Source organism: Bos indicus x Bos taurus, chromosome 5 (genome assembly GCF_003369695.1).
Source record: "Bos indicus x Bos taurus breed Angus x Brahman F1 hybrid chromosome 5, Bos_hybrid_MaternalHap_v2.0, whole genome shotgun sequence".
Classification (NCBI taxonomy): Eukaryota; Metazoa; Chordata; class Mammalia; order Artiodactyla; family Bovidae; genus Bos; species Bos indicus x Bos taurus.
The window spans coordinates 31,563,583-31,590,833 of NC_040080.1; the positions used below are offsets into that span (position 1 = coordinate 31,563,583).

The 27,251-nt window shown below is 39.1% G+C and overlaps 1 protein-coding gene across 2 annotated transcripts in view; it reads right to left on the bottom strand.

The window, feature by feature from the left end:
* GYS2 (glycogen synthase 2) overlaps nucleotides 1-26,898 on the bottom strand; it is a 58,646-nt gene extending 31,748 nt beyond the window's left edge. The window contains exons 1-5 of one of the 2 annotated variants that reach the window (XM_027541500.1): nucleotides 26,505-26,898; nucleotides 12,556-12,737; nucleotides 7,309-7,500; nucleotides 5,018-5,200; nucleotides 3,111-3,255 (exon numbers count right to left, since the gene is read on the bottom strand). In XM_027541500.1, the coding sequence (XP_027397301.1) occupies nucleotides 3,111-3,255; nucleotides 5,018-5,200; nucleotides 7,309-7,500; nucleotides 12,556-12,737; nucleotides 26,505-26,622 (820 nt within the window). In that variant the 5' untranslated portion in view covers nucleotides 26,623-26,898. Of the gene's footprint in view, nucleotides 1-3,110; nucleotides 3,256-5,017; nucleotides 5,201-7,308; nucleotides 7,501-12,555; nucleotides 12,738-15,455; nucleotides 15,673-26,504 lie in introns of those variants that run through there. The other variant, XM_027541501.1, reaches the window with a different exon arrangement.
* Nucleotides 26,899-27,251: the final 353 nt, after the last annotated feature.

The window sequence follows — 27,251 nt, forward strand, 5'->3', positions numbered from 1 at the left end:
GTCCATGAGATCATAAAGAGCTGGACACGACTTAGCAACTGAATAACAACAACAACAAGTTAGGTGTCTATTAACATTTCTAGTTTCTGACTATCATAGAATTGGAAGTTTATAAAAATCCATAATGAATTGCTGACATAGAAAATCAGGAGGATCTGACTGAAATAGCATTAAGCAATGGGTATTATGTAATAGACCAATAGCAAAAATAGTCATTGTTAAGAGTTTTCAGTTACTAATCACTTACTATGCATTAGGTACTGCTCTAAACGCCTTGTAACTCATTTAATCCCTGCAACAACCATTGGAGCAAGGTGATATTTCGGAGGCAGAAACTGAGACACAGAGTTGTTCCAGAATCTGTGCCAGAACACGTGGGTAGAGTCCATGCTGTCTGTCTCCACCTGTTTTACCCTTAACTGTGCTGTGTGCTAAACTAACTCCTTTTTTGTTTCCATTTTTTATTGGCGTAAAGTGGCTTTACAGTGTTGTGTTGGTTTCTACTGTATGGCAAAGTGAATCAGCTATATGTATATATATATTTCCTGTTTTGGGGATTTCTTTCCCATTTAGATCACCACATAGCACTGAGTAGAATTCATGTGATGTACAGTAGGTTCTCATTAGTTATCTATTGTATACATGCATGTGCGCTAAATCACTTCAGTCATGTCCAGCTCTTTGCTACCCAGTGGACACTAGCCCATCAGGCTCCTCTGTCCATGGGATTCTCCAGGCAAGAATACTGGAGTGTTTTGCCATGCCCTCCTCCAGGGCATCTTCCTGACCCAGGGATCAAACCCAGGTCTCTAATGTCTCCTGCACTGGCCAGTGGGTTCTTTACCCCGAGGGCTACCTGGGAAATCCATCTGTTTTATACACAGTAGCATAAATACGTCAATCCCAGGCTCTCAGTTCCCATCCTCTCCTTTCCCCCTTGGTATCCGTATGTTTGTTCTCTGTGTCTGTGTCTCTATTTCTCTTTCCTAAATAAAATCATCTATACCAGTTTGTCTAGACTCCACATATATGTGTTAATATATGGTATTTGTTTTTCTCTTTCTGACTTACTTCACTCCATATGACAGCCTCTAAGTACATCCGTGTTAAACTACCTCTTGTCATTTTATTTTAGTCAAATGTGTGAAGTGTTCTGTCCATAAGGAACATTGGAAAAGTAGCCCTTTATTCCAACACATAACTGATTCTTTCTGCCTAGAAGATTTTGTTGTTGGGTAAGGAGACATTTTTGATTTTTCAGAATATTGGTCTGTGTCAAGAAAGATAAAGACTGCTCAGAATACGTGATGGTAATCACCTACTGAGTTGAATTCATGGGTTATTATATTTAGAAGCAGTAAAAACAACAGACAGAAGTTAGTAGAGAAACTATTGAGACATTAGAAAAAAATATTTGAGAAACCTCAGAATGTATAATGTCAAGTAAATAAGGAATGATAGAGGTATCTGCCACCTTTAATTGCTAAAGAATGTCAAGGAACAAAAAAATTACAGAACTGTGAACTTGGTGATTTTTGAAAAAGCAATTTTAGATCAAGGGTTGGAGGTTGGAAGTTAAAGTTGAAGAAGCTCTAAGTGGGAAAACTATGGATTATTTTTGTAAAATACTTGATAGCAGGAGGAAGGATGAGATTATGTAGACATCTAAGAGGGTAGTGGTTTTAAGAGAAATTTTTATTTCAGAATAGGAAAAAACAAACCATTTTTGTAAGCACAGAAAGGATACTGATGACAGGAAAAAAAGTAAGACCCAAAAACAAGTGAGCATATTGAAGCAAACTCCTGCAAGAGACACGAGTGTGAGAAGCAAAGTGGATTCAAGAGAACCTTTGGAAAGAAAAAAGAATAGCCCAGGATCTTTAGGCTGCCACTATTCAAATTCCCTGCTTCCTTTGTAATTATGTAGAACTTTGTTATGCTTTCTCTAGATGTTAAACTGGTATACAGAAGAAAGATTAATTAACTAGAGATAAGACCACAGGAATTAAGCAAGGAAAATGTATTAATCAGGACTGTTTTGTTGCAAGTAAGAGAAATCTGGGCTTCCCTGGTAGCTCAGCTGGTAAAGAAACCGCCTGCAATGCAGGAGACCCTGATTTGATTCCTGGGTTGGGAAGATCCCCTGGAAGAGGGCATGTCAACCCACTCCAGTATTCTTGCCTGGAGAATCCCCATGGACAGAGGAGCCTGGCGGGCTACAGTTCATGGAGTCACAAAGAGTCAGACCTGACTGAGTGACTAAGCACAGCACAAAAGAAATCTACTAACACTGGTTTAAGTATTACAAGGAGGAATTATTAATTCCTGGAGTGTTTGATGGGAAAGATGTAGCTGGGCCGCAGGAATTAATTTAAACCATGGTCTAAATCACTGGAGAATCTAGAGTTCTCTCAGTCTGTTTCTGCTTCTTATTGTATTTCACTGTAGTTTATATTTCTTTGCATCTCATGCAACGTAGGAAGTGGACTCTACCAACAGCTTCCAAGCTTCTATTATACAAGACTATTCATACAAACTCATCTGTTTAGACTCATTATGAAAGCAATCTGATTGAGCCAACTTATATCAGGTATCCACCTCTCGATCAACCAGCTGCGGCCAGGTGACAGGGTCATGTATTATGAACACACCTCTTGGCATTGCAACCTTTGGATGGGTCTGAGGTTTTTCCCAGAAAAACTTGCAAGAAAATCTTGGGAGAAGTAAAATAACAGGTTTCTACTAAACAGGACCAATGAGGCACTGTTCTAAGATGTAGCACTGGTGAAGTCTCACACACATTTCTGATATTTTCCTGACATTCATTTTCTTAAAATAGAAAAGTCAACTCAGCTTGCTTAAACACAGGAAGTCATCATGACAACCCAGCTCAGAATTAGAGTATTTTAAACATAGACTATTCAACAAGCACAGATTGTATACTATTATGTTCCAGATATAGCTTAGTGTTCAACAAAACTACTGAAAATGAGAATTCGAATACGTATAAAGATCTGAGTAGTGATGGTGCAGTTTTCCTCTCATTTTATGCATTTTTGTTTAAAACAAAACTATCACAGATCGGTGACAAACTCAGGGATAATAATTACCAGGTTTTCTCTTCAGCATGTGTTCTGCCTCTACTGCGGTAATTTCAGAAACTGTGGTGAAAACATGAGCACAATGGACGGAAGCGCGCTCCATGCAATACCGGTGATAAATCTGCCTTTCCCCAGCCTCTTTGTCTATGTTAAACTGTGAAAACAAAACAAACACACACACGTAGACATGTGCTTACACCAATTCTTCTACATAGGCAAAGCAAAATCACATATTTCTCACACTGTTTTTCCTTACGGCTATGTGGAATTTTATGACCACAAAAAAGAAGTGACAAATTTTTATTAAACCCATCACTGAAACACAAAGCTACTTATGCTTACAAAGAGTGTTCTTTACTTTAAGCTGGGGAGATATGCAATCATATTTAAAGACAGTGGGATATGAATACTGACCTTTTATTGAAAGGATAAAGTTATAATATTGATATATAACTATATATTATGATTTTGTTCCTTAAAAACAACTAATAAAACCTGATGAATATTATTAGCTGTTTTTATTAATTGCTATATACTATGTTCTTAAGTATTTTGAAGTGAGATATTTGATGTGTTTGAAATATTCGCTATGCCTCTGTAATATTTTCTCTTTCACAAACATCAAAGCCTGCTCTTCTCCAGGAAACACGGTGGTTGAGCTTATCACAGATCACTGGTTTGCCCTTATTAGTCTACTATTAGGAAATCTCCCTGACCTCTTGACCTTTCTGAATTCCTTGGTGACTTTATTTTGAATATATATCTTATGTTTACAATTTGACCTTCAGGTTCAATTGACCTTTTTATAGGCAAGCTCTCCTTAGGACCACTCACTGTTTTGCAAATGTTAAGTTTTGTCCCAAAGAACTTTCCTGCATTCAAAATGCCTCTGAGATGGTGGTATAACTTTCTGCTCTCATTCTCTGAGTAGTATTAATCATGTATTACAAATAGGCACAAAAATACACTCAGAAAAGTATGCAGTCTATTGCATAGACTCCTAGAATTTTTTTAAACGGGAGGGGGGTCAATTTTTCAACTTCCTAATGTTCCCGATAGTGACACAAAACTCTAAAATGCTAAATTGACTTGACTGGCAATATAGACACCACGTCTGCAAAACTCCTGACTGTATGTTACTCAAATGCTTGACCATGATTTTTTTATTTTAACTTTTTTACATTCTTTCCTTATTTATTTTTAAAATTTGTTTGATTTTAATTGGAGGATAATTGCTTTACAGTGTTATATTGGTCGCTTGACCACTACTACTGACAGGATAATATGAAAAACATAGTTACATTAATCTAAACTGATGAAAACTGGAAGAAAGAAGTCAAAACTTTAGGTCATAGAATAGGGCAGTCTTCTAAGATAAGCAAACCCAGCTGTTTGATCACCAGGGATCTATATTCCTGTTTTTGGTAACTGTCTTAACTGGACTCCCCACAAAACTCCACCTATAACTCACTGCAGAGTTACAGCAGAAATCTGACCTTCGTTCACTTGGAGGATGGAGGAAGTGAGGCTCATAGTACAAGCAGATGCCTAGCGTCCCTGTGGGGTACCTGCCACTCAAAGCTGCGTGAGGATCCCGGGGTCCTCACAGCATTTCCCAAGCAGCCCAACCTCAGGGCCACAGTGGCTGATGTCTTCCAGGCCCCTTTGGATCTTGGGTCTGTTACTTCAAAGTGGACAGACATCTGGCCTGTCCCCGCTACACTCTGATGCACTCTGAACAAAGTTAAATTTTATGAGCTCTCAGTCCCCTCAGGGGAAGCTGCGTCATGAATATTGATTGGTCAAAAGGGCATTTCTGGCATCTGGATGACAGATGAAAGGTGAAGATCAATACTTCCCATCCTTCAGCTTCAAGAGTCGGAAAGAAAGGTGGCGAGGGTGGAAGAGCTAATTACCTTATCAAGGTGGTTGTAGAAATCGATGTTAGCTGCACAAAGATACCGCCCAAGCAGTGTGGCGTGGGTGGTAAAGACTGTAGCAATGGGCAGTTTCCGAGCTCGAGAAAGGATCAGTCCAATCCCAGCTTGCCATTCATGGAACTGGACAATGACATGTCTCCCATCAGCATGGTCCGTCACCTAGGTCAGAAAAGAAGCTTGTAGAAAAGTTCAGGATGAAGTTTGATCTTGCTCATGGTCCACAGAATAAGGAAAGTTGTTATGCTTGTAAATTTTAGCACAATTAAAAGGAATCTAAATATAAACCATGCAGATTTAGCAACTATAAGGGTTTTCTAGAATTTAGCTTCCTGTTCATAAAGCCCATATGTTTATGGCTTAATCCTCTTTTTCAGTATGGATCAGATTTATTTTTGCATTCACAGAGGGGACTCCTAGAATAAATTTATAGTAGGTGCTCAATAAATATTCATTGAATGAATGAATGATTAATAGCAATAAAATTTTTGAAGTTTCACTGAGCAGCTGAATCAATTGGGACAAGCCACTTACAATCTTCTTTTTTAAATTAAAAGTATGACTTCATGTTTTAAGTCAGTCTTACTTGGATTTTCTGCTACTTAGAGCCAAAAACATTTTTGCTGATATATTATTATTATATACATCAATATTTTATATTATAATAATATTATTTTATATTATTAATATTATTTTTAATATATCTTATTTTGTATCTTATTAAGAATATGGGACTGGGGGAAGAAGAGATTTGCTTAGAATCAAATAGAAATTTAGTAACACACTGAGGACCCAGATCTAATTCCAGGTCTAACACTAGGCAAGGCACCAATTTCTTAGCCTTAAAGTTACTTTGTTTCACTAAAAATAGAGCTATCATAGGATCCAGCAATCCCACTCCTGGGCATATGTCTGGTAAAGATGAAAACTCTAATTTGGAAGGATACACACACCCCAGTGTTCATAGCAGCACTATTTACAATACCCAAGACCCGGAAGCAACCTAAATGTCCATCAGCCAATGAATGGATAAAGACATGGCATACATATACAATGGAATATTACTCAGTCATAAAAAGAATGAAATACTGTCATTTGAAACAACATAGATGCAGTAGAGATTACCATGCTAAGTGAAGTAAATCAGACAGGTATCATTTATAAGGGAAATTTAAATATCATACACAAATGAATTCGTTTACAAAATGGAAACAGACTCACATAGAAACAAGCTTAGAGATACCAAAAGGTAAACAGTGGTGGGTAGGGATAAATTAGGAGTATGGGATTAAAAGATACACAGTGCTATATATAAAATAGATAAGCAGTAAAGACTCACAAACTGTATTTTATATCTTGCAATAACCTACACACCCTTTATGGCTGTTGGTTTCGTCAGAAAGAAGTTATACTGGTCAAGGGGACACACAGCCAATATACAGCTCTGTGATTTGTTCTTAGACACAGTCCCACTTTGCCAGAGATGCTCTTAATTTTCTGATTTTTAAGCAAGGCATAATCATCTTGAGGTAATGCAAGGAATGTGAAGAAATCCTACTGCCATCCTTTCAGGAATTGAGAACAGACTTGGCTCATTTAACAAAGACTGATTTCCAAGGCTCTTATTGTTTTACAGCTACAAAATATTTCACTGCTGTGGACTTCTTAGCAACTGCTGAGATCACTTCACCCTTTAGTAAATGATTGAAAGATCTAAGAGCCACTGCAGTCACACAAGCACTCATGCATGGACAAAACCAAATATTTCAAGCCATTTTCTACTCCCCTGATGCTGGAACGCATGTACTTAGTACATGATGTACAGTATTTTTTCTTGCATATATACTGAATATTACCTAAGTAGCAGGAAATATAATTGGGTGTTTTACCCACATCGTTCTAGTTAAACCTGACATGAGGTAAATATTAATAAGCATGATTATCAACATGTTTCAAAGAATGGTATTCAGTTACAGGGCTTCCCTGGTGGCTCAGACTGTAAATAATCTGCCTGCAGTGTGTGAGACCTGGGTTCGATCAATCCCTGGGTTGGGAAGATCCCCTGGAGGAGGGCATGGCAACCCACTCCAGTATTCTTGCCTGGAGAATCCCCATTTAGTTATAAGAAGGCATTTTCTCAGATTCCTTTGATATGTCAATAAAACAATTAATAATGGTACCATCTCAAAACTAGCTTAAAAACTAGAGGATCATTGCTGGGTACAGCAATATGCTTCTCTTCTATCGTGGGACTCTACAGTAAACAATACCTCTTTCAAGAACCAGGCAGTTAATGACCCAAAGATCAGCATATCATTGGCTTCCTGGTCGTGATAAGGAATGCCAACGCTGCATGCTTCCCAGAGGTCTCCTTTCCACTTGTCCAGGTTCCAAGCCGAATAGCCAATGTCAAAGAGAACCACGTAAGGACTCCCTTCTATCAGCCATCTTCCAAAGCGCACCTGCCATAGAAAGGACATACAGCCATGGAGTAACACTAGGCAATGCAGGGGAGGAAAATGTGTTTGTACTTAGAAGCTGTACTTGATAGAGACTGTATTTAGAACTCCGGAGATTACACAAGCCATATAGGAAACAATAGCGGTAACACGGAGCATCTCATGTTTGAGCCTGAAGAGGAAATGGACCGGCACCCATTCATCTAGAATTTCCAAGTTCTTGCTTTTCATTAAATTTAGTCATTCAAAAATGAAGTATGTAGATCATATGATCTTTGTTCTTCTGTCTATCATTACCTTCCCATGACCTTGAGCTCATGGTTTTAGGTTGTTTCTCTAGACAAAGGTATATGATTTCTCCTATTTCTCCTATCAAAAAAAAAAAAGTGATGATAAGTGTTTCCCAATATGGTTACTGCAAGAAGTCTTAACTAAATATATTGACCAAGACATATTTTGGGGGGTTCCCAGGTAGTGCTAGTGGTACAGAACCTACCTGCCAATGCAGGAGACATAAAATGCCAGTTCAGTCCCTGGATCAGGAAGATTCTCTGGAGGAGGGCATAGCAACCCACTTGAGTATTCTTAACTGGAGAATCCCACGGACAGAGGAGCCTAGAGGGCTATGGTCCATATGGTTGCACAGTCGGACACATCTGAAGTGACTTCACGCACACATGCAAGACACATTTTCTCTTTAAGATAACTACTCTATTATATTCCTCAAATTGATTATTTTATTCCAAAATATTTTACTTTGTGGATGTTTTAATGTAGTAGCTGTTTCAAATTTTTCCAATTAAAAACTATATAGTCATTTGTATGTTTAAATTTTAACTTTCCTTTTGGTATCTACTTTTCTATAGTAATTTATTCATGTTTTTTACTTTATGTTTCTTCTCCTATTATGTGCAAGGCAATTCCATAAATTACTTTAAACCCTTTTTGAAGTTGGCAGAACCTAGGAGTCTCTCTCATTGGGTATCTAGTCCTCTCTAGTAAACTGAATTTACGTTGCCAGCATTGACCTTATGACTCCTCCCAAAGCTGAATTTTCCAGAGTGTGAAAGCCCATTTGATCACCATTCCCTTACTTGGGACTCAGGAATTCATGGTGATTTCTTTCTCCTGTCCATGCCTTGGTCAACATTGAAAGATCCTCATTACTTGTCAGCTGCATCCATTGCAATTCAGTATTTATCATGGCATAATTTCCTTTTCAGAATTAGTTTTCCTGAGCTCCGAACAACCTTTCAATAGATTCTTTTGGGACATTGATTGATTTATACATTCATTTAACAAATAGCTACTGGCTGCCTGATATATGGCATATGATGTAGTGACCTAAGAGCACAGAGAAGTGTTGAAACTACAGAAAATATAAGCTAGCTTGTCTTGACTTCCAATGCATTCTTGCTCATGACAAGAAACATCTTTACATCAGAGATCCACTTGGAATCTTGAGTGCAGTCAGTTTCATCATGACTTTCATCTCTTTCTTCTTTCACAAGAGCTTCAAATGTGAGGGGCTTCCCTCATAGCTCAGTTGGTAAAGAATCTGCCTGCATTGCAGGAGACCCCGGTTTGATTCCTGGGTTGGGAAGGTCCTCTGCAGAAGGGATAGGCTACCCACCCCAGTATTCTTGGACTTCCCTTGTGGCTCAGCTGGTAAAGAATCCTCCTGTAATGTGGGAGACTTGGGATTGATCCCTGGGTTGGGAAGATCCCCTGGAGAAGGGAAAGGCTACCCATTGCAGTATTCTGGCCTGGAGAACTCCATGGACTGTATAGTCCATGGGGTCGCAAAGAGTCAGACATGACTGAGAGGCTTTCACTTTCACACTTTCAGATGTGAACCCCTTTTAACATCTCACTCATTTCATCCCAAAAGTATAACCTGCAACCTTCGCTATTCTAATTCTCCACACCATTCTCAATGTGATATGCTTCCAAAGTACCCTCTGGGACTTCAATTTCCCTTTTAAACTAAATGTTCTACACCCTAAACCTCCTAGACACCAACACTCCATCGACATCTCAATGAAAACTCATTTTTCCACTCTCAGAAACTATATTCCTCAGGTGAATGTGAAGGAAAGTTAAGATTTTTTAACATCATACTGAAACTTTTAAAACCTTATTGTTTCTTTGCATATAAAGACATCTCTGAAATTTACATTTTCCAAACATGTTACCTTTCCCTGTTCTATGAATCTCCTGGGTACTTTTCTACCTTATTCTGGGAATTTTAAAATCAGGATTGTATCCTACACACTTACCTCATAGCTATTTGACCTTACTGACTTTAAAGAACTTCATGTCCACTGCATGTCAGCCACCCAAGCTCAAGGCTGCAGTCTTATCCTTGTCAATAGCCAAACTGTTAATCCTCTGAAATGTTTATCCTTCAACACAACTTCCATAACTTCTCTCACTGAGTTTTTCCCAGAGTATGTATTCTTTCATTTTCCTCTTCAGCGTCTCCAGTTTCTAAGACCCTCCTTCTTGTCCTACATTATCACCATTTTTTTCCTTTCATCGCTTCCTTTCCCGTCCATTTCAGACCCAACCATCCAGCAACTCAACCATTAATTCAGTCAATTGCACAGTTACCTCCAAGACTTATGCGACCTTGCCCTGTTGCACACCTGCTGAAATTTAACGACACTGAATCTCCAACTATTTAACTTCTAACACTTTCATTCAGGCTGCTGACTGCAGTAAAGCCCCTCTACATATGAACCTTCAAGTTGCAAACTTTCAAAGATGCAAACCTGCATTCACATGTCCAGTCACATAAATTAGTTCACACGTGTGGCATACATTGCCACGTGTGCCTCCTCTACAAGTGGTTATGCTTTTGTGTACTTTACTGTATAGTACTGTATAGAATACAGTAGTCTAGTACTTTATTTCAGGCCCCAGACCCTGTGCCATCAACATCAGGCATGCATGAAATTGCAGCTCACCTTCTATCTCCTATTGCTGATGATCCTTCAGCTCTACCATCTCCCACTTCCCTCCTCCAGTCAGTAAATCTTCTTGTCTCTTCACCTGATGCCAGCCCTTGAATGTTAGCTGTGGGACCGTACTACATTTCAAGGCACTGGACTGTAAGGTTAAAAATGTTTTACTTTTTGTGTTCAATTTTCACATATTGTTTGTGTGAAAAGTATCATAAACCTATTACAAGACAGTGCTATATAGCCAATTGTGTTAGTTGGGTACCTAGGCTAACTTTGGTGAACAAACAATTGAACTTGAGAATGTGCTCTCAAAACAGAACTCATTCATGTGTAGGAGACTGCTGGAGAAAGTCACAGTTGTGTATATTTGTGCCATTAAAAAGCCATGACTATACCTTAAGGAGGGGCTTCTCTGGTGGCTCAGTCGGTAAAGAATCTGCCTACAATGCAGGAGACCTGGGTCCAATCCCTGAGTCAGGAAGATCCCCTGGAAATGGCAACCCACTCCAGTATTCTTGCCTGGAGAATTCCATGGACAGAGGAGCCTGGTGGGCTACAGTCTATGAGGTCACAAAGAGTCAGACATGACTAATCCACTAACACACACATATACCTTAACGATGTCCGGAAATTCTTTTCCCTATTCCTTAAACACTTTTCCAGAATTTCTTTCTTCACACTCTCTTATATTAATACTTGCCTTCTAACTCTCAGAAGTTTGTCTTGAGCACTTAAGATCACTGAAAACACGGAGTGAGATGATCTTGAATTCCTCAGTAACTCATTTCTGTTTGCATTTATCCTTTGTTTCCAGTTTGAGCAAAAGGAATGAAGAACAATCCTTTCAGCAGGGCTTTGGATCTCATTTCTTCTCCTGTTCTCAGTGATCTTACTCTCTTTCATCATCTATTCCTTCTAAACTTTCAGTTTCTCTCTGTCCTCTGGATGCTTCTTTTTGGAATATAAATATGCTCACTCATATTTAAGAAAACACAAATTCTCAGAGCCATATCACTTGAAATGACTTTTATCCTTCCTCTTCATAGAAAAACCTCCCAGCCACATTTCTGTATCCTCTATCTCACTACTCATTCATTCCTCAAGCTACTGCAATCTGCTTTAACCCTACTTTCTCCTCTGAAGTTGTCATTAGCAAGATGACCACAAATGACCTGAGTATTACTCTACCCAACTGACCTGGGTTCAATCCTTGGTTGATCCAATCCCTCCTTTATACTTGAAACTCTCTCCTTCCTTGTCTTGACATCTCTATTCTTATTGAGGTGGCAAAAATTACTGCAAATTTAGTAGCTTAAAATGGCACAATTTATTATCTTACAGATTTAGGGGTTAGCCCTCTGAAATGGGTCTTATGAGTTAAAACTGACATGTTGGCAGAGGTGCATTTCATCAGCAGTCTCTTGGGGAGAATCTGTCTTCTAGCTTTGCCCAGTTTCCAGAGGCCATGTGCATTCCTTGGCTTGTGGCCCCTTTCCTCCACCTCAAAGCTTTCATCACTTCAATTTCTGCTCCCTTTGTCATATCTCCTCTCTGATTCTAATTCTACTGCCCACCTCTTACTAATATCAGGATACTTATGATTACATTGGATCTACCCAGATAATCCGGGATAATCTTCCCATCACAAGAACCTTAACACTGTCACAACTACAAAGCCCTTCTGGTTCTAATCACTAGCTGCGCTTCTACTTTTGCAGTCCGTGACTTCTTTTCATGTGGATGTTCTAACACACTGACATCGCCCAAGTTTTGCCTTTTAGTCTATACTCTTCCACTGAATAATGTTATAAACACCCATAATGTCAACTACAATTTAGACACAACTGACTTTTCCCCAAGCATCTCTATTCTATACCCTCTGCTGAGTTCCAAACCTACTCTACTACTAGGTTTTCATAAGGTGTCTCAGATCTAACCTATTTAAAATCAAGTTCATCATCTTTCTCATAAACCAACTTCTTTGGCCTAAGAAGATGAGTGGTCTTTGCTCATGAGTTCATGTAAAGTGTGGTGTGTTTCCACAAGAGTTTACTAAGACTTGCTGAATGAAGCATCAGATGGTGTCTTTTACCTGGCAGCCGTGTTTGTTCATCGTGTCCATGGCTCTTCTAACAGCATCATTCACAGGTTCACACTGTTCCACCTGAGTCTTCATATTATGCTCAAAATATGGACCAATCAGAAAATAGTTGTCTCCCCATTCATCTGCTGTTGTTTTGGCCTTTGTCTGAATCACAGTATAGATGCCACCGACTGTTAAAAAGAAAAGGTCCCATTACCATTCAGGTTAATAGCTCATGTTAAGTGATGAAGGGATGGAAACAAGTCCTCAATTTTTCTATGTTGCTTAAGTAAACTTTTTTTTTTCTTTTTTTGCTGTGCCATGCAGCATGTGGGATCTTATTTCCTTGACCAGGGATTGAACCCATGCCCTCTGCATCCCTGCATTGGAAGGGTGGAGTCTCAACCACTGAACCAACAGGAAAGTCCAAGCCAACTTTTTTTTGAAGTATAGTTGATCTACAATATTGTGTTAGTCCTCATTTTTAAGTTAGCACCTGGAATCAAGCACATGGATTTATTTAGCTTTGTAAAAGAAAGTTTTTAAGGAATACTATCAAGGAGTTAGTCTTTGTTTCAATTCCATGCTGGGTACTTTGTCAGAGAGCAGCAGATTGGCAGCAGCAAATCACAAATATTTAAAGGAAACCTGAAGAGACAATTGGGATAAAGCAGTACCTGGCTTAAAGCTCTATCTACATGGATGTGTCAAAGGTGGGAGAAACAGCTATTGTCATGGCATGTGCCCTCAGCAGCAGTAATCACCTTTCACCTCTTCTCCTTCAGTGGCCCAAGGGCATAAGATAAGACCAAGTATCATCTACTGCTCAAATTATGAGCAAATTTGGTGGCTCAGATGGTAAAGAGTCTGCTTGCAATGCAGGAGACCTGGGTTCAATCCCTAGGTCAGGAAGATCCCCTGGAGAAAGGAATGGCAACCCACTCCAGTATTCTTGCCTGGAGAATTCCATGGACCAAGGAGCCTAGTGGGCTACAGTTCATAGCTGCAAAGAGTTGGACATGACTGAGTGACTAACACTTTCACTTTTTTTACTTTCTCCCAGAATAAAGAACCACTTCCCTTCTAGGGACCAAGCAAGTACCTTTTGACAAGGGGAAAAACCTGACAGATCTTAAAGGGGGATGCTTGGTCCGACTCACATGACATAAATCCAAGTTTTCATATAGTACTTCATTTTAGCTCTCTGCCATTGCTGCCACTACACACACAAAGCCAAATATGCCTACTGTTACAGCCAGCATGTCTACATATGGAAAATTATCCTGAGGGGAAAATAAGATATGCATTTAAAGATATTTGGGTTTCCCAGGTGGCTCAGATAGTATAGAATCCACCTGTCAATACAAGAAACCAAGGTTTGATCTCTGGGTCAGGAAGATCCCCTGGAGGAAAGAATGGCAACCCACTCCAGTATTCTTGGCTGGATACTTCCATGGACAGAGGAGCCTGGTGGGCTACAGTCCATAGGGTCGCACAGAGTCAGACATGACTAAAGTGACTTAATATGTGTGCATAAGGATATTTATTAAAGAATTATAAAGGTGAAAAATTGTAACTAGCTTAAATTGAACTCGTTAACTCATTTAACCTCTCTGAGGCTCCATTAGCTCACCTGTTCAAGGGGGATACAATAGTACTGAGTTGGCCAAAAAGTTCGTTCAGATTTGTCCCTAAGATGTTACAGGAAAAAAAAAAACCTCAATGCAAAACCTCTTTTTGGCCAACCCAATACTTCACCTGGGGAGAAAGGACAGGTTGGAGCAGCAATATTAAAAATTATGCCTCATTGGGTAAAGGTGATATTTAAAGTAAGTACTTAAAAGAGTAAGGAAATCAAGCAAGTTGGTTCATGAGGAAGAATTTTTTAGGCAGAGGGAACAGTTAGAGCCAAGGCGCTACTTTTGGAGCAGAGGGTACCAGCAGAGTCACAGGCATTCCCCTCCCTCATAGGAGGGATGGGGAAGGTCAAGGGGAAGAAGACCCTTAGTAAACCGCACAGGATAATTCTTATGCCAGCTCAGAGCAATCACCTAGTATGAGAACATGAAAACAGTCTAAATCAGTTTCTTGAGTGGTACTTTGCCCATGAACCATAGGCAAAGGAATGACTCAAGAAATTCTATGTAAAATCCCCCAAACTAATACAGATTCTGGCATTAATCATCAACTGTACTTCAAAAAACAGTTTTGTTACTTGTACACGAAGAAGAAAAAGTCCTATTTTTCATCATGGTTTTTCATAATGTATTTCAGTTCTTCAGCATATGGAGTTTGATAGCTACTGCTGCTGCTACTGCTGCTAAGTCGCTTCAGTCGTGTCCGACTCTGTGTGATCCCATAGACGGCAGTCCACCAGGCTCCCCCGTCCCTGGGATTCTCCAGGCAAGAACACTGGAGTGGGCTGCCATTTCCTTCTCCAATGCATGAAAGTGAAAAGTGAAAGTGAAGTCGCTCAGTTGTATCTGACTCTTCACAATCCCAGGGACTGCAGCCTACCAGGCTCCTCCACCCATTGGATTTTCCAGGCAAGAGTACTGATAGCTACTATATTTCTTAAATTTCTTATTTCAATCATTCAGACCTTAAGTAATATTTACTTGTATTATATGACTTACAATGATAGTCATAATTGAGAGCCAAAAGGTAGAATTGCCATCTGCAAATTTCTTGAACCACTCAAAACATACTTTTTGATAAGTTGCTTTTTGAGAAGTGAGACACAAAAGGCAAATATAAATACTACTACCTGACAAGACAAGGTTCAGTAATTTAGAAAAGAGCTAATATAACTTCCAAAATGTAAATATTACATGTAGTTTTCACATAAGCCTACATAAGTTTATTGTCCTTTGAAACTCGATCTTTAAGAAAAAGCTTTTTGACCATACCTAAAAGAAATTGAAATGGCCACTTGAGCAGAGTCTGATAATAAAGATATTATCAATCCCAGCTTCCACTGGCTGATGAACGCAGCATGGGACACAAGAAGATGATCTGCAAATCTACAAGCAGAACCTTCCAGACTGGATCAGAACAGACGGGGTTCACTTAACCATTCAATGATGAATCTGATTGAAGCCAACATCAAGGACACCTATGCACTTCGCCAAATTCCAGAAAAGTTTAGGAACCATTGAAACCATTTGTTGAGGAAAAAAAAAATTAGACAAACAGTTTGCAAGGGTAACTAAATAGAATTTTTCTCTAAAGTCTGAGTCACATCTTAGCAACATATTTAAATATATATATATTTATATAAGCTTTATTCAAGCCCACTATCAAAATAATTTAAAATCTTCAAATAATTTCTCCTCTTTGTAGACTTACTTCCTTCATTTGTATCTAATCCAGGGGAATACATGTTCAGGTTCTGATGGCATACACTTCTTAAATGTCTTACATTTCTATTCTGGGACAATCTTTTTTTTAATGGTAAACTTTAAAAAAAATTAATCAGTTGCTTTGTTATTGGCTGTGCTGGATTTTCATTGCTGCCCACGGGCTTTTTCTAGTTTTGGGGAGCAGGGACTACTCTTCGTTGTGGTGTTTGAGCTTCTCACTGTGGTGGTTTCTCTTGTCGCAGAGCATCGGCTCTAGGGCAAGGGCTCAGTAATTGTGGTCCAACTGCCTTAGTTGGCCCGAGGCATGTGGAATCTTCCTGGATCAGGGATTGAACCTGTGTCTGCTGAATTGGCAGGTGGATTCTTAACCACTGGACCACCAGGGAAGTCCCTTGAATACTCTCTTTTATTTGCAACTATGTATCTTGACCAGAGATTTTAGAACATCCTTCCTTGTTTGTTAGATTTTGTGTTGCAAATTCAAATACAATTGGGTTAATGCAAACAAAACATTTTTATTTGCTAAAGGATATAAGGGAAAAGAGAAATTCTTTATTTCAAAAAAAGGTAGGATTTGAGAATTGAAATGCAAAGATAAACATTTGAGGCTTCTTTTTCCCATTTGAGGCTTTCAGTTTTGAAATAAAATAGTCCCCGAATACCCTTAGAGTGCTTATAAATACTATGACTATATTATTTCAGTCTCAGAAATAGAAGCATAAAACTAAACAAAATTTTTTTCATCCAATATTGGTTGAGACCTGATTATAAATAAATTTTCCCCCATCCCCCAGACTTCTCCCCTTACAGTCTTTCTGTGAGGAGGTGCTCCTACTGCTAATGGATATGCTAAGGCTTCATTTCAGGCCCTCTCTGTCCTTCCCAGATTTATATGCCAACTACTCTCCTTAGTTTTCACTCTATTTACCATCTTTAACCCAACTCCCCACCCAGCATGCTAATTATAGATGAGTATGATAGCTTAGAAACAGGGTCATGCCTATTTTTAAATTTGGAGTATAGACCAAGGGTTCACTAAAATCTATTTTTTAATGAATTATTGTTTTCCCACAGTGTAGGTCACTGAATTTGGACTGACTCTTCACTTTCAAACATGAACTTTGCATTTTATTGATCTCTACTTTCCTGAAACAACATGGGAGCTATCTCTCATGTGAGGGCAAAGTAGAGACAGAAAAGATGAGCTCTCATAAACATATGTGTCAGTGAAGTAGCAAAAACCTCAAGTCATCATCTAGAAGTACTGCCGACATTGTTAAAAGCAGAACTCCAAGGCGGTATGGAAGGTGGGAGCCAGTCATAAAAAGGAATTTTTGTTGAGTCGATAAGCCATGGCCAACTCTTTCCTGACCCCATAGACTGTATGTAGCCCACTAAATGCCTCTTTCCATGGGATTTCCCAGGCAAGAATACTGGAGTGGGTGTCTTTCTCCAGGGGGGCTTCCTGACCCAGGGATCGAACCCTCATCTCCTGCATTGACAGGCAGAGTCTTTATCAATGAACCACCAGGAAAGCCATAAAAAGGAGATACATACAATAATATATAAGTATGTATATAAAGAGACTCTTCACTATTTTTAAGTGATTAAAAGTCAGAGAATTTAGAAGTCTATGATTTCAGTGTGCATAGCTACTCATCTGACTCCTATCCCAAGACACAGTTGCAGAAGCAGGGACAGTCATTACAGAGTTAGACATCATTCTCTGAGGCAGCAGGTCTGGTGGGAAAGAGACTAAATGCTACCAGTGACGATGGTCATCAAATGTTTGTGTGCCTGGCAATCAACTAGGTCTGCGGCTCCAATCAGAGCAATAGTCCAGGGCAGTGGGAGATGACAGACTTGGAGAAAGCCCAGAGACATGCCCTCCCTGATCTATCCACAATGGCAGATCTGAATGCTTTATGCAAGAAGGGCTTAGTCATGGCAATCTGAATGAAAGGAAAGTGCAGAGACTAGTGCTTTTCTTGAACCTATGTGTGTGCCAAACATAGTTCTTACAGAGACTGTGTGCTTCATGTGGTGTGACTTGGGGTGCCTTTGAGATGACATGGCTGTGCATATCCACAGCAGGCAAAGGAACCCCAACTTCTAATTTTAGTGTTGCCCATGATTATATTCTTTGCAGCCAAAGATCGAGAAGCTCTATACAGTCAACAAAAACAAGACCAGGAACTGACTGTGGCTCAGATCATGAACTCCTTATTGCCAACTTCTGACTTAAATTGAAGAAAGTAGGGAAAACCACTAGACCATTCAGGTATAACCTAAATCAAATCCCTTATGATTACACAGTGGAAGTGAGAAATAGATTTAAGGGACTAGATCTGACAGATAGAGTGCCTGATGAACTATGGACTGAGGTTTGTGACATTGTACAGGAGACAGGGATCAAGACCATCCCCATGGAAAAGAAACGCAAAAAAGCAAAATAGCTGTCTGGGGAGGCCTTACAAATAGCTGTGAAAAGAAGAGACGTGAAAAGCAAACGAGAAAAGAAAAGATATAAGCATCTGAATGCAGAGTTCCAAAGATTAGCAAGAAGAGATAAGAAAGCCTTCCTCAGTGATCAATGCAAAGAAATAGAGGAAAACAACAGAATGGGAAAGACTAGAGATCTCTTCAAGAAAATTAGAGATACCAAGGGAACATTTCATGCAAAGATGGGCTCGATGAAGGACAGAAATGGTATGGCCCTAACAGAAGCAGAAGATATCAAGAAGAGGTGGCAAGAATACACAGAAGAACTGTACAAAAAAGATCTTCATGACCCAGATAATCACGATGGTGTGATCACTGACCTAGAGCCAGACATCCTGGAATGTGAAGTCAAGTGGGCCTTAGAAAGCACCACAACGAACAAAGCTAGTGGAGGTGATGGAATTCCAGTTGAGCTATTTCAAATTCTGAAAGATGATGCTGTGGAAGTACTGCACTCAATATGCCAGCAAATTTGGAAAACAGCAGTGGCCACAGGACTGGAAAAGGTCAGCTTTTATTCCAATCCCAAAGAAAAGCTATGCCAAAGAATGCTCAAACTACTGCACAATTGCACTCATCTCACATGCTAGTGAAGTAATGCTCAAAATTCTCCAAGCCAGGCTTCAGCAATATGTGAACCGTGAACTTTCAGTTGTTCAAGCTGGTTTTAGAAAAGGCAGAGGAACCATAGACCAAATTGCCAACATCTGCTGGATCATCGAAAAAGCAAGAGAGTTCCAGAAAAACATCTATTTCTGCTTTATTGACTATGCCAAAGCCTCTGACCATATGGATCACAATAAACTGTGGAAAATTCTGAAAGAGATGGGAATACCAGACCACCTGACCTGCCTCTTGAGAAATTTGTATGCAGGTCAGGAAGCAACAGTTAGAACTGGACATGGAACAACAGACTGGTTCCAAATAGGAAAAGGAGTACGTCAAGGCTGTATACTGTCACCCTGCTTATTTAACTTCTATGCAGAGTACATCATGAGAAACGCTGGGCTGGAAGAAGCACAAGCTGGAATCAAGATTGCCGGGAGAAATATCAATAACCTCAGATATGCAGATGACACCACCCTTATGGCAGAAAGTGAAGAGGAACTAAAAAGCCTCTTGATGAAAGTGAAAGAGAAGAGTGAAAAAGTTGGCTTAAAACTCAACATTCAGAAAACGAAGATCATGGCATCTGGTCCCATCACTTCATGGGAAATAGATGGGGAAACAGTGGAAACAGGGTCAAACTTTATTTTTTTGGGCTCCAAAATCACTGTAGATGGTGACTGCAGACATGAAATTAAAAGATGCTTACTCCTTGGAAGAAAAATTATGACCAACCTAGATAGCATATTGAAAAGGAGAGACATTACTGCCAACAAAGGTCCATCTAGTCAAGGCTATGGTTTTTCCAGTGGTCATGTATGGATGTGAGAGTTGGACTGTGAAAAAAGCTGAGCGCCTAAGAATTGATGCTTTTGAACTGTGGTGTTGGAGAAGACTCTTGAGAGTACCTTGGACTGCAAGGAGATCCAACCAGTCCATTCTGAAGGAGTTCAGCCCTGGGATTTCTTTGGAAGGAATGATGCTAAAGCTGAAAGTCCAGTACTTTGGCCACCTCATGCCAAGAGTTGACTCATTGGAAAAGTCTCTGATGCTGGGAGGGATTGGAAGCAGGAGGAGAAGGGGACGGCAGAGGATGAGATGGCTGGATGGCATCACTGACTCGATGGACATGAGTCTGAGTGAACTCTGGGAGTTGGTGATGGACAGGGAGGCCTGGTGTGCTTCGATTCATGGGGTCTCAAAGAGTCAGACACGACTCATCGACTGAACTGAACTGAACTGACTGATGACTATAGTAATCCTGAGTCATGTGTTTCTTCCCTTTTTCCTGCTTTTGCATTTAAGAACAGAATCATGCAATTGTTCAGACTGAGAGTAGTCGTGAAAATGAATGATTCAAGGTCCCCATTTTATGAATAAATTTTGTAAGAAATAATAATAAGCTAACAGTAATTAAGGAATAGGCACTGTTCTAAGTGATTTACAGTTGGTATTTTCTTTTAGTTTTCACCACATTGTTAAGGAAGATGCTATTATTATCTTATTCTTCTTTTTTTTTTTAGGTGGGGAAACTGAGGCATAGAGGCTGAGAGATGGTTCCAATATTAGACATGTGATGATGGAGCTGGGATTCCAATCCAGGCACTCTGACTCCAGACTTACAAGCCTTGGATAGCAGCATTGTAAGTAGAATTGTCCCTTGGTATCCACAGCAGGTTGGGTTTGGGACACAACTCACTGACCACTACTCTGGATACCAAAATCCTAGATGCTCAAGTCCTATATATAAAATGACATAATATTTGCATATAACCTATGCACATCCTCCCACGTACTTTAAATCATCTCTAGGTTACTTGTAACATCTAACACAATGTAAATGGGGTATGGTCAATCTGCTGGTGTGTGGTAAAGTTTTGCTTTTTGGAGCTTTCTGGAATCTTTTTTCAACTATTTGTGATCCAGAGTTGGTTCAATCCACAGATATGGAACCACGGATATGGAGGGCTGCCTTTAACTCTATGGAGCAACATATTGATGAAACTTTGAAAGTGGTGGTGGGAGGGACAGAAGGAGAAAGTGAGCAGGGTCACACAAAGATAAGAATCTTTAGGTCTTGGAGAAGGTGGAATCATTTCTACTCTGCTTTAGAGAAGGCCCATCTGGAAAACAAAACTTAGGGGAAATGAATTTTTTACTTTGGCTCTAAACATTCTGGCCAAAAAAAAAAAACCAAAAAACTGGGTTTTATGGGAACTTGGGTTAAGGGAACTTCAGAGCAGTGGTTCTCACATTGATTATAGAGCCCTTTGGAAATATAATGAAATCACTCAGATCTTGACTCTGAAAAAACACATATACATAATGAGAAAAAATTGCTATATATCTTGGCTCTTCTCTTACCACTTTGGAGCAGTCCCTTGGAGCAATCTGACAGGCTGTATCCCAGGCTATAGTCCTCAGAAAGTCCACTGAATAAAACACAATTCTCAACTTTTAGATTGTGCAATTTTTTTTTTTAAGCCAACACTGGCTTAGGGCTAAAACAAGTTGTTTTTAGTCAGTTTTTAGAGGGGAGCATCTATTTAGTGACATTTATTAAATTAGCATACATTATTTTTGATAACATTCATTAAGCTCTTTTTAATGACTCCAGAAATTCTCAACATGATCGTTGGTCCACAGTTTTCAATGATTCAGGCAAGTTTGTGCAAAAGAAACAATTGTAGCAGAGAAGTTGAAAGTAAAGCTTATTTCCCAGTGTTTGGGCAAAGCCTCCTTCCTAGACCATAGCACAGTCTCTTACTGTTACTTTCTTGCTAACCTGTCCCCCAACTAGTTATAGTGCTTTTTGTGGTGTATATTAATATATACAGGCTTCCCTCCTGGCTCAGATGGTAAAGAACCCACCTGCAATGAGAGAGACCTGGGTTAGTTCCCTGGGTTGGAACGATCCCCTGGAGAAGGAAATAGCAACCCACTCCAGTATTCTTGCCTGGAGAATCTCCACGGACGGAGGAGCCTAGCAGGCTACAGTCCTTGGGGTTGCAAAGAGTCAGATATGACTGAGCGACTAAGCACAGCACAGCACAGCATTAATATACATAATGGAATATTACTCAGCCAGAAAGAAAGAAAGAAATTTTGCCATTTGCAACAAAATGGATGGACTTGGAAGGCATCATGATAAGTGAATTAAGTCAGACAAAAAAACAGACAAATACTGTACTGTATGATACCACTTATATGTGGAATCTAAAAACGACAGCAAACTAGTGAACAAAAAGAAAGGAAGCAGGCTCACAGATAAAGAGAACAAATTAGTGGTTACTCGTGGAGGGAGAGAGGGGAAGAGGAGCAATGTAGGGCCAGGGGGGAAGTTATTGTAGGATTACATGAAATCACGTGTGTGAGACTTGAAAATTATAAAGCACGCTAGAATTTAAAGAATCTTTCATTCAGCAAAAAAAATAAAAAATAAAAAAACTATAAGACACATCTCACTCCTTACCACCTTCCACTATCTAGAACTTCAATGGCTTCCCACGCTTCTTGGTTGGAAATGTTAATAGGCTATTAACTCACTCAACATTTCACAATCCAGCCCTTGGTATCTCCCATCTCCTCTCAGGCTCCACTCCTCTTAGCCTTTCTGAGCTTCCCTCAGATCCTTGAACAGAGTTCACTTTCTCACTTCTGTATCTCGGTATGTACAGTTCCCACACACTGAACACTGTCTGCTCTTTATCGCCGCTTCCTCATCTCTACCCAACAGCTATTTATCCTTCAGGAACCAGCTAAAACATCTCTCTGTTACAGGTTTTTCCCAAGCCTCCAATTAGACAGAAACCTCCCCTCCCCCCACTAAAGCACAGGCTGACCTTAGAGATATTACAGGTTCTTATCCAGACCATCCCAATAAAACGAAATTGCAATAAAGCGAATCATGAAGTTTTTGGTTTCCCAAATGCATATAAAAGTTTTGTTTATACTATAACACAGTCTATTAAGCATGCAATAGTATTTTGTCTAAAAATATAATGTACCTGCCTTAATGTAAAAGTATAATATTGTTAAAAAGGCTACCCACCACCTGAGCCTTCAGTGAGTTATAACCATTTTGTAATAGTAATGACAGATCACCATAACAAATACATTAATAATGAAAAAGTTTGAAATATCATGAGAATTAATAGAATCTGACACAGAGACAAAAAGTGATTAAATGCCATTGGAAAAATGGACTTGCATGATGCAAGATTGCCACAAACATTCAACTTGTCAGAAAAAATGCAATATTGGCCAAGCACAATAAAGTGAAACACAATAAAATCAGATCTGCCTGTACACTTCTAGAGCACCTTGTTCTCATTCTTACACTCATTACAGTTGACTACAATTGCATGTTTAATGTCTGTAAATTCTGAAAGATTGGAAATCACTTCTGTGTTGTTGAATTCTACTTTCATTTCCCAGTGTCTGATATCCAATAGATAGTTGATGAATCTTTACTGAATAAGAATGAATGAATGCATAAAAGCAACATATTTCAAGGTTAATAAAGTAGAAAAGGTTATTTTGAAGTCTAAGAATTAACACCCAATAATTTAACTATGACTCTCTCATTTGTTATATTTTACACATTTCCATTGTTTATAGTCAAAATTCTGTCAGGAAGGAATTTTCCCCTTCTCTAAAAAATCTTTTGTTTTCTTGGATATAAGTGTGTTTTCTTGTTTGCCATGAAACATTTGTAAGATGGCTGGAGCATACGTACTATGTACATTTCATCATGAAGAAACTGATATTCAGGCAGTTTAAGGGATTTTTTCCTAAGTCTCAGAAAACCCTGACCTTTTTGGACTGCAACTCTTGTGTTCTTATACCTACAGGATATTTCATTAGACAGTGGACATTTAATTTTTTATTCTTGCATGCTAATAAAAAACAGAAGTGGACTCAGGAGACCAAAATGCTAGTCCCAACCCTGCTATGTGCTTGACCATTTAATGTATCCTTGTAGGCATCCTTTTCATATGAAGTAGAGAAGTTGGATTCATGATCTTGAAGACGTCTCCTATATTGCTATGAACAGCAGGAAAATAAAAACTCGAAGTAAAATTTTCAAAGAAACTATAGTGTCAATGTCTTGTCATAGATGCACACAATAATTGTCCATTTATAGAAAAATGTCATAAAATCAGACTATAATAAATATTGAAGCTATGTTGGAGAAAATATCAACTTGGGTAAATCACTTTAATGGGTTTCCTCTCGACAAGATAATTCCCTTTATTCCCTCAATTCCCATTCCCTTGCATGGGAAAATGAAAGAAAAATAGTATCAAAGGCAGCTTAGAAGTTGAAAAATAAATGTATTCATTCCTTCATTCAGAAGAAAAAATATCCATTGAGCATTTTCTATGCACTGTTCCAGGCCCTGAGAGCAGCATGCATGTCATCAGGCTAGAAGATTCAGGGTGGGGGATGGGAAACAGTCAGTGTCACCATTGTGTGCCCACCACCAGGAAACAATACCCTGTTAACATTTGCTGAAAGGAGAGAAAAGGAAGGAAGGAGAAGCATTATGCTCAGAAGAACCCACACAAGGGCTTCCCTGTTGGCTCAGTGGCAGAGATTGCAGGAGACATGGGTTCAATCCCTTATCCAGGAAGATCCCACACGCCACGCAGCAACTTGGCCCGTGTACCGCAACTATTGAGCCTCTGCCCTACAACCCCGGAGCCAAAGCTACTGAGCCCACATGCCGCAACTCCTGAAGCCTACGTTCCCTAGACCCCGTGCTCTGGAATAAGAGAAGCTCGAGCACCACCACAGCTAGAGAGTAGCTTCCGCCCTCTGCAACTAGAGAAAAGCCCGCGCAACAATGAAGATCCAGCACAGCCGAAAGTAGTAAAAATAAACAAATGAATAACTATTTAAAAACAAACAAAAAAGAAGAGCCTACACAGAACTCTTCAGAACAGATTCCTGGTGCAAAAGAGGCCCCCCACCCCGTTTCTTTTCCACCAATAAGCTATATCCTTGAACGCCTGTTTGCTAGGCAGAGAAAATCTCTATTTCAAGTCACAGTCTGGGGTTTACATGTAGCAAAGATGGCTCTGCTCCCAGGAGCTTTGGGCATATTTAAAAATCTTGTGACTGGAAAAAGAACATTAGGAACAAGCTGATTGAAAAACACTTCGCTTTTCCATATTAAGGTTTCTGTCCTCTTTGCCTGTTCCTCAGTAAACCCCAGAGAGGAAGACAGTGCTTTGTTCTCTTAGAGTCATTCTGTGCATTTCTACCTAGGAAGAATTTATTTTTATTTATGAGTTTATGAATTTTATGAATGCATACGTGTGAGAATGAACACTGAGCATAAGGTAAAAATCAGAACAGATGCTAAATGTAATTTCTTTGATTTTGAGGTTTTGCTGTTTCTGATTAGCTAAAAGGAAGATGTAATTTTCACATTCATGTATATTTCAGATCCTTTAAATTATTGCAATAACCATGTTATAAGTAACAAAAACAAAAAATATAATTTCCCCCAAAATGAATATGTAATAGATCACATCACATATTTTCATTTTAGATCCTTTAAATTCCACACATTATCACTGCCTTCATCCAACAATCATTTGGGCTGGTTTTCCTTGATCTTGAAAAACTCAACCTTCACAACTGTTGCTTTTTCTCTGCCAATATTCCCTCAATATTAGTAGTAATAGTCTTGAGACTTTTAAACTAGACATTATCAATCCACAAGGAACTGTTTTTTAAGAATTTTACAGGTACCTTTATCATTAAAAAAGTTTAGGCCACAGTTCTCTGCCTTGCCTTCTCTAATCCAGCATAAAAGAGGTTACATCTTACTAGGAAATTGTTCTATTTTTGTTAATTTGATTTCCTTTATAATTTCTATGTTTATATAGTATTGAAGAAAAAACTACATGCATTCTTCTTAATAGGAGGTCAATATTATACCTTCAGAACTTCTTCTAAGTTAAAACTTTAATTCCAAGCTAATCTTGAATTATTAGAAATGTTATTTGAAAAAAGAAATGTTATTAAATATTTCACATACTTGCTAACAGAGCACATGTATATTTCATATCCTTTCAACAGGGGTTGAAATTTCTAATTAGTCCAGATCAGGCACAATTATTCCTAAAATAAACTACAAAACTGAACTTTGTTCCTGAAAAAAAAATCATGAAACCCAAAAAGTAAATATTAATTCTATATTTCTGTTTTGTCATAACATGAATTTGTAACTTTAATTTAAATGCGCATTCCCTGACCAAGACTAGTATTTTCAGTTGTCTCTCCCTTCACCAGGTAGACCAGTGTAAGTTTTCATTGCCTGTTGAAATAGACAAGGTTAAACCTCGTCTAAACCTATACTTTGAATACTTTCCTCACTCACAAGGGCAGTTCATTCTCACTAGAGTGCGTTCTGTGAATTCCTAATCTACATTCTTCAGTGATCTGGCAAATAGATGCCTTAGGGGCAGTACAAACCTTTATTGGTCACTTCCCAAGAGACTTCAAAGAGCAGTAAATTCTCCACAGGAAGTCCGGCTTCCCACCGAGGCAGCCCACCTAGGGATGTCACAGATAGCGATCGACCTCGAAGCATTCTTCCTTCGGTTCTCCCGCACTTTTGGTCTCTCTTGCGGTGAACTGTTATCCTAGGAGTGATGCGTGTTAGGGACGCAGAGGTTCAGAGCTGGGAGATGGCAGACTTTGGTAGCTTCTCATATGAAGTAAACCAGCAGAAATAAATCTCATGGACTTCCCAGAGAATTCCCAGTGGAAGGCAGAATCCTCAGCTCCTTTTACACTCTTTCTGGGGAGGTCCAGTGAGGACACTATCTCTGATCGATATCTACCCAAATAACCCAGAGCAATCACAAGTAAAACCCACCAGCTTAGGGCTTAGGTAAACACTCTTAGGATAACAGATCTTTACAGGCTCATCGTGACGTTAGCACGGACCTTTAACCCTTGTCCTCTAAAACAAACTCACACACAGTCACTGGTACTTATTTCATCACCTTCAAAGTGATCCAAGAATAGCAATTCCACTTATAAAGTATGCAGATCATTGTAGGTTACATATAGAATTGACTGGGACATGTTTCTAAGCTTCAAATCTCTTTAGATTTCCTAAGTGTTATTTTTTCGTTTGATTCCCATTTTTAGATAAATAAAAACATTATTTCTAGTTGTTTTAGTCCACATTGACAAATTGAATTTTGATGATAA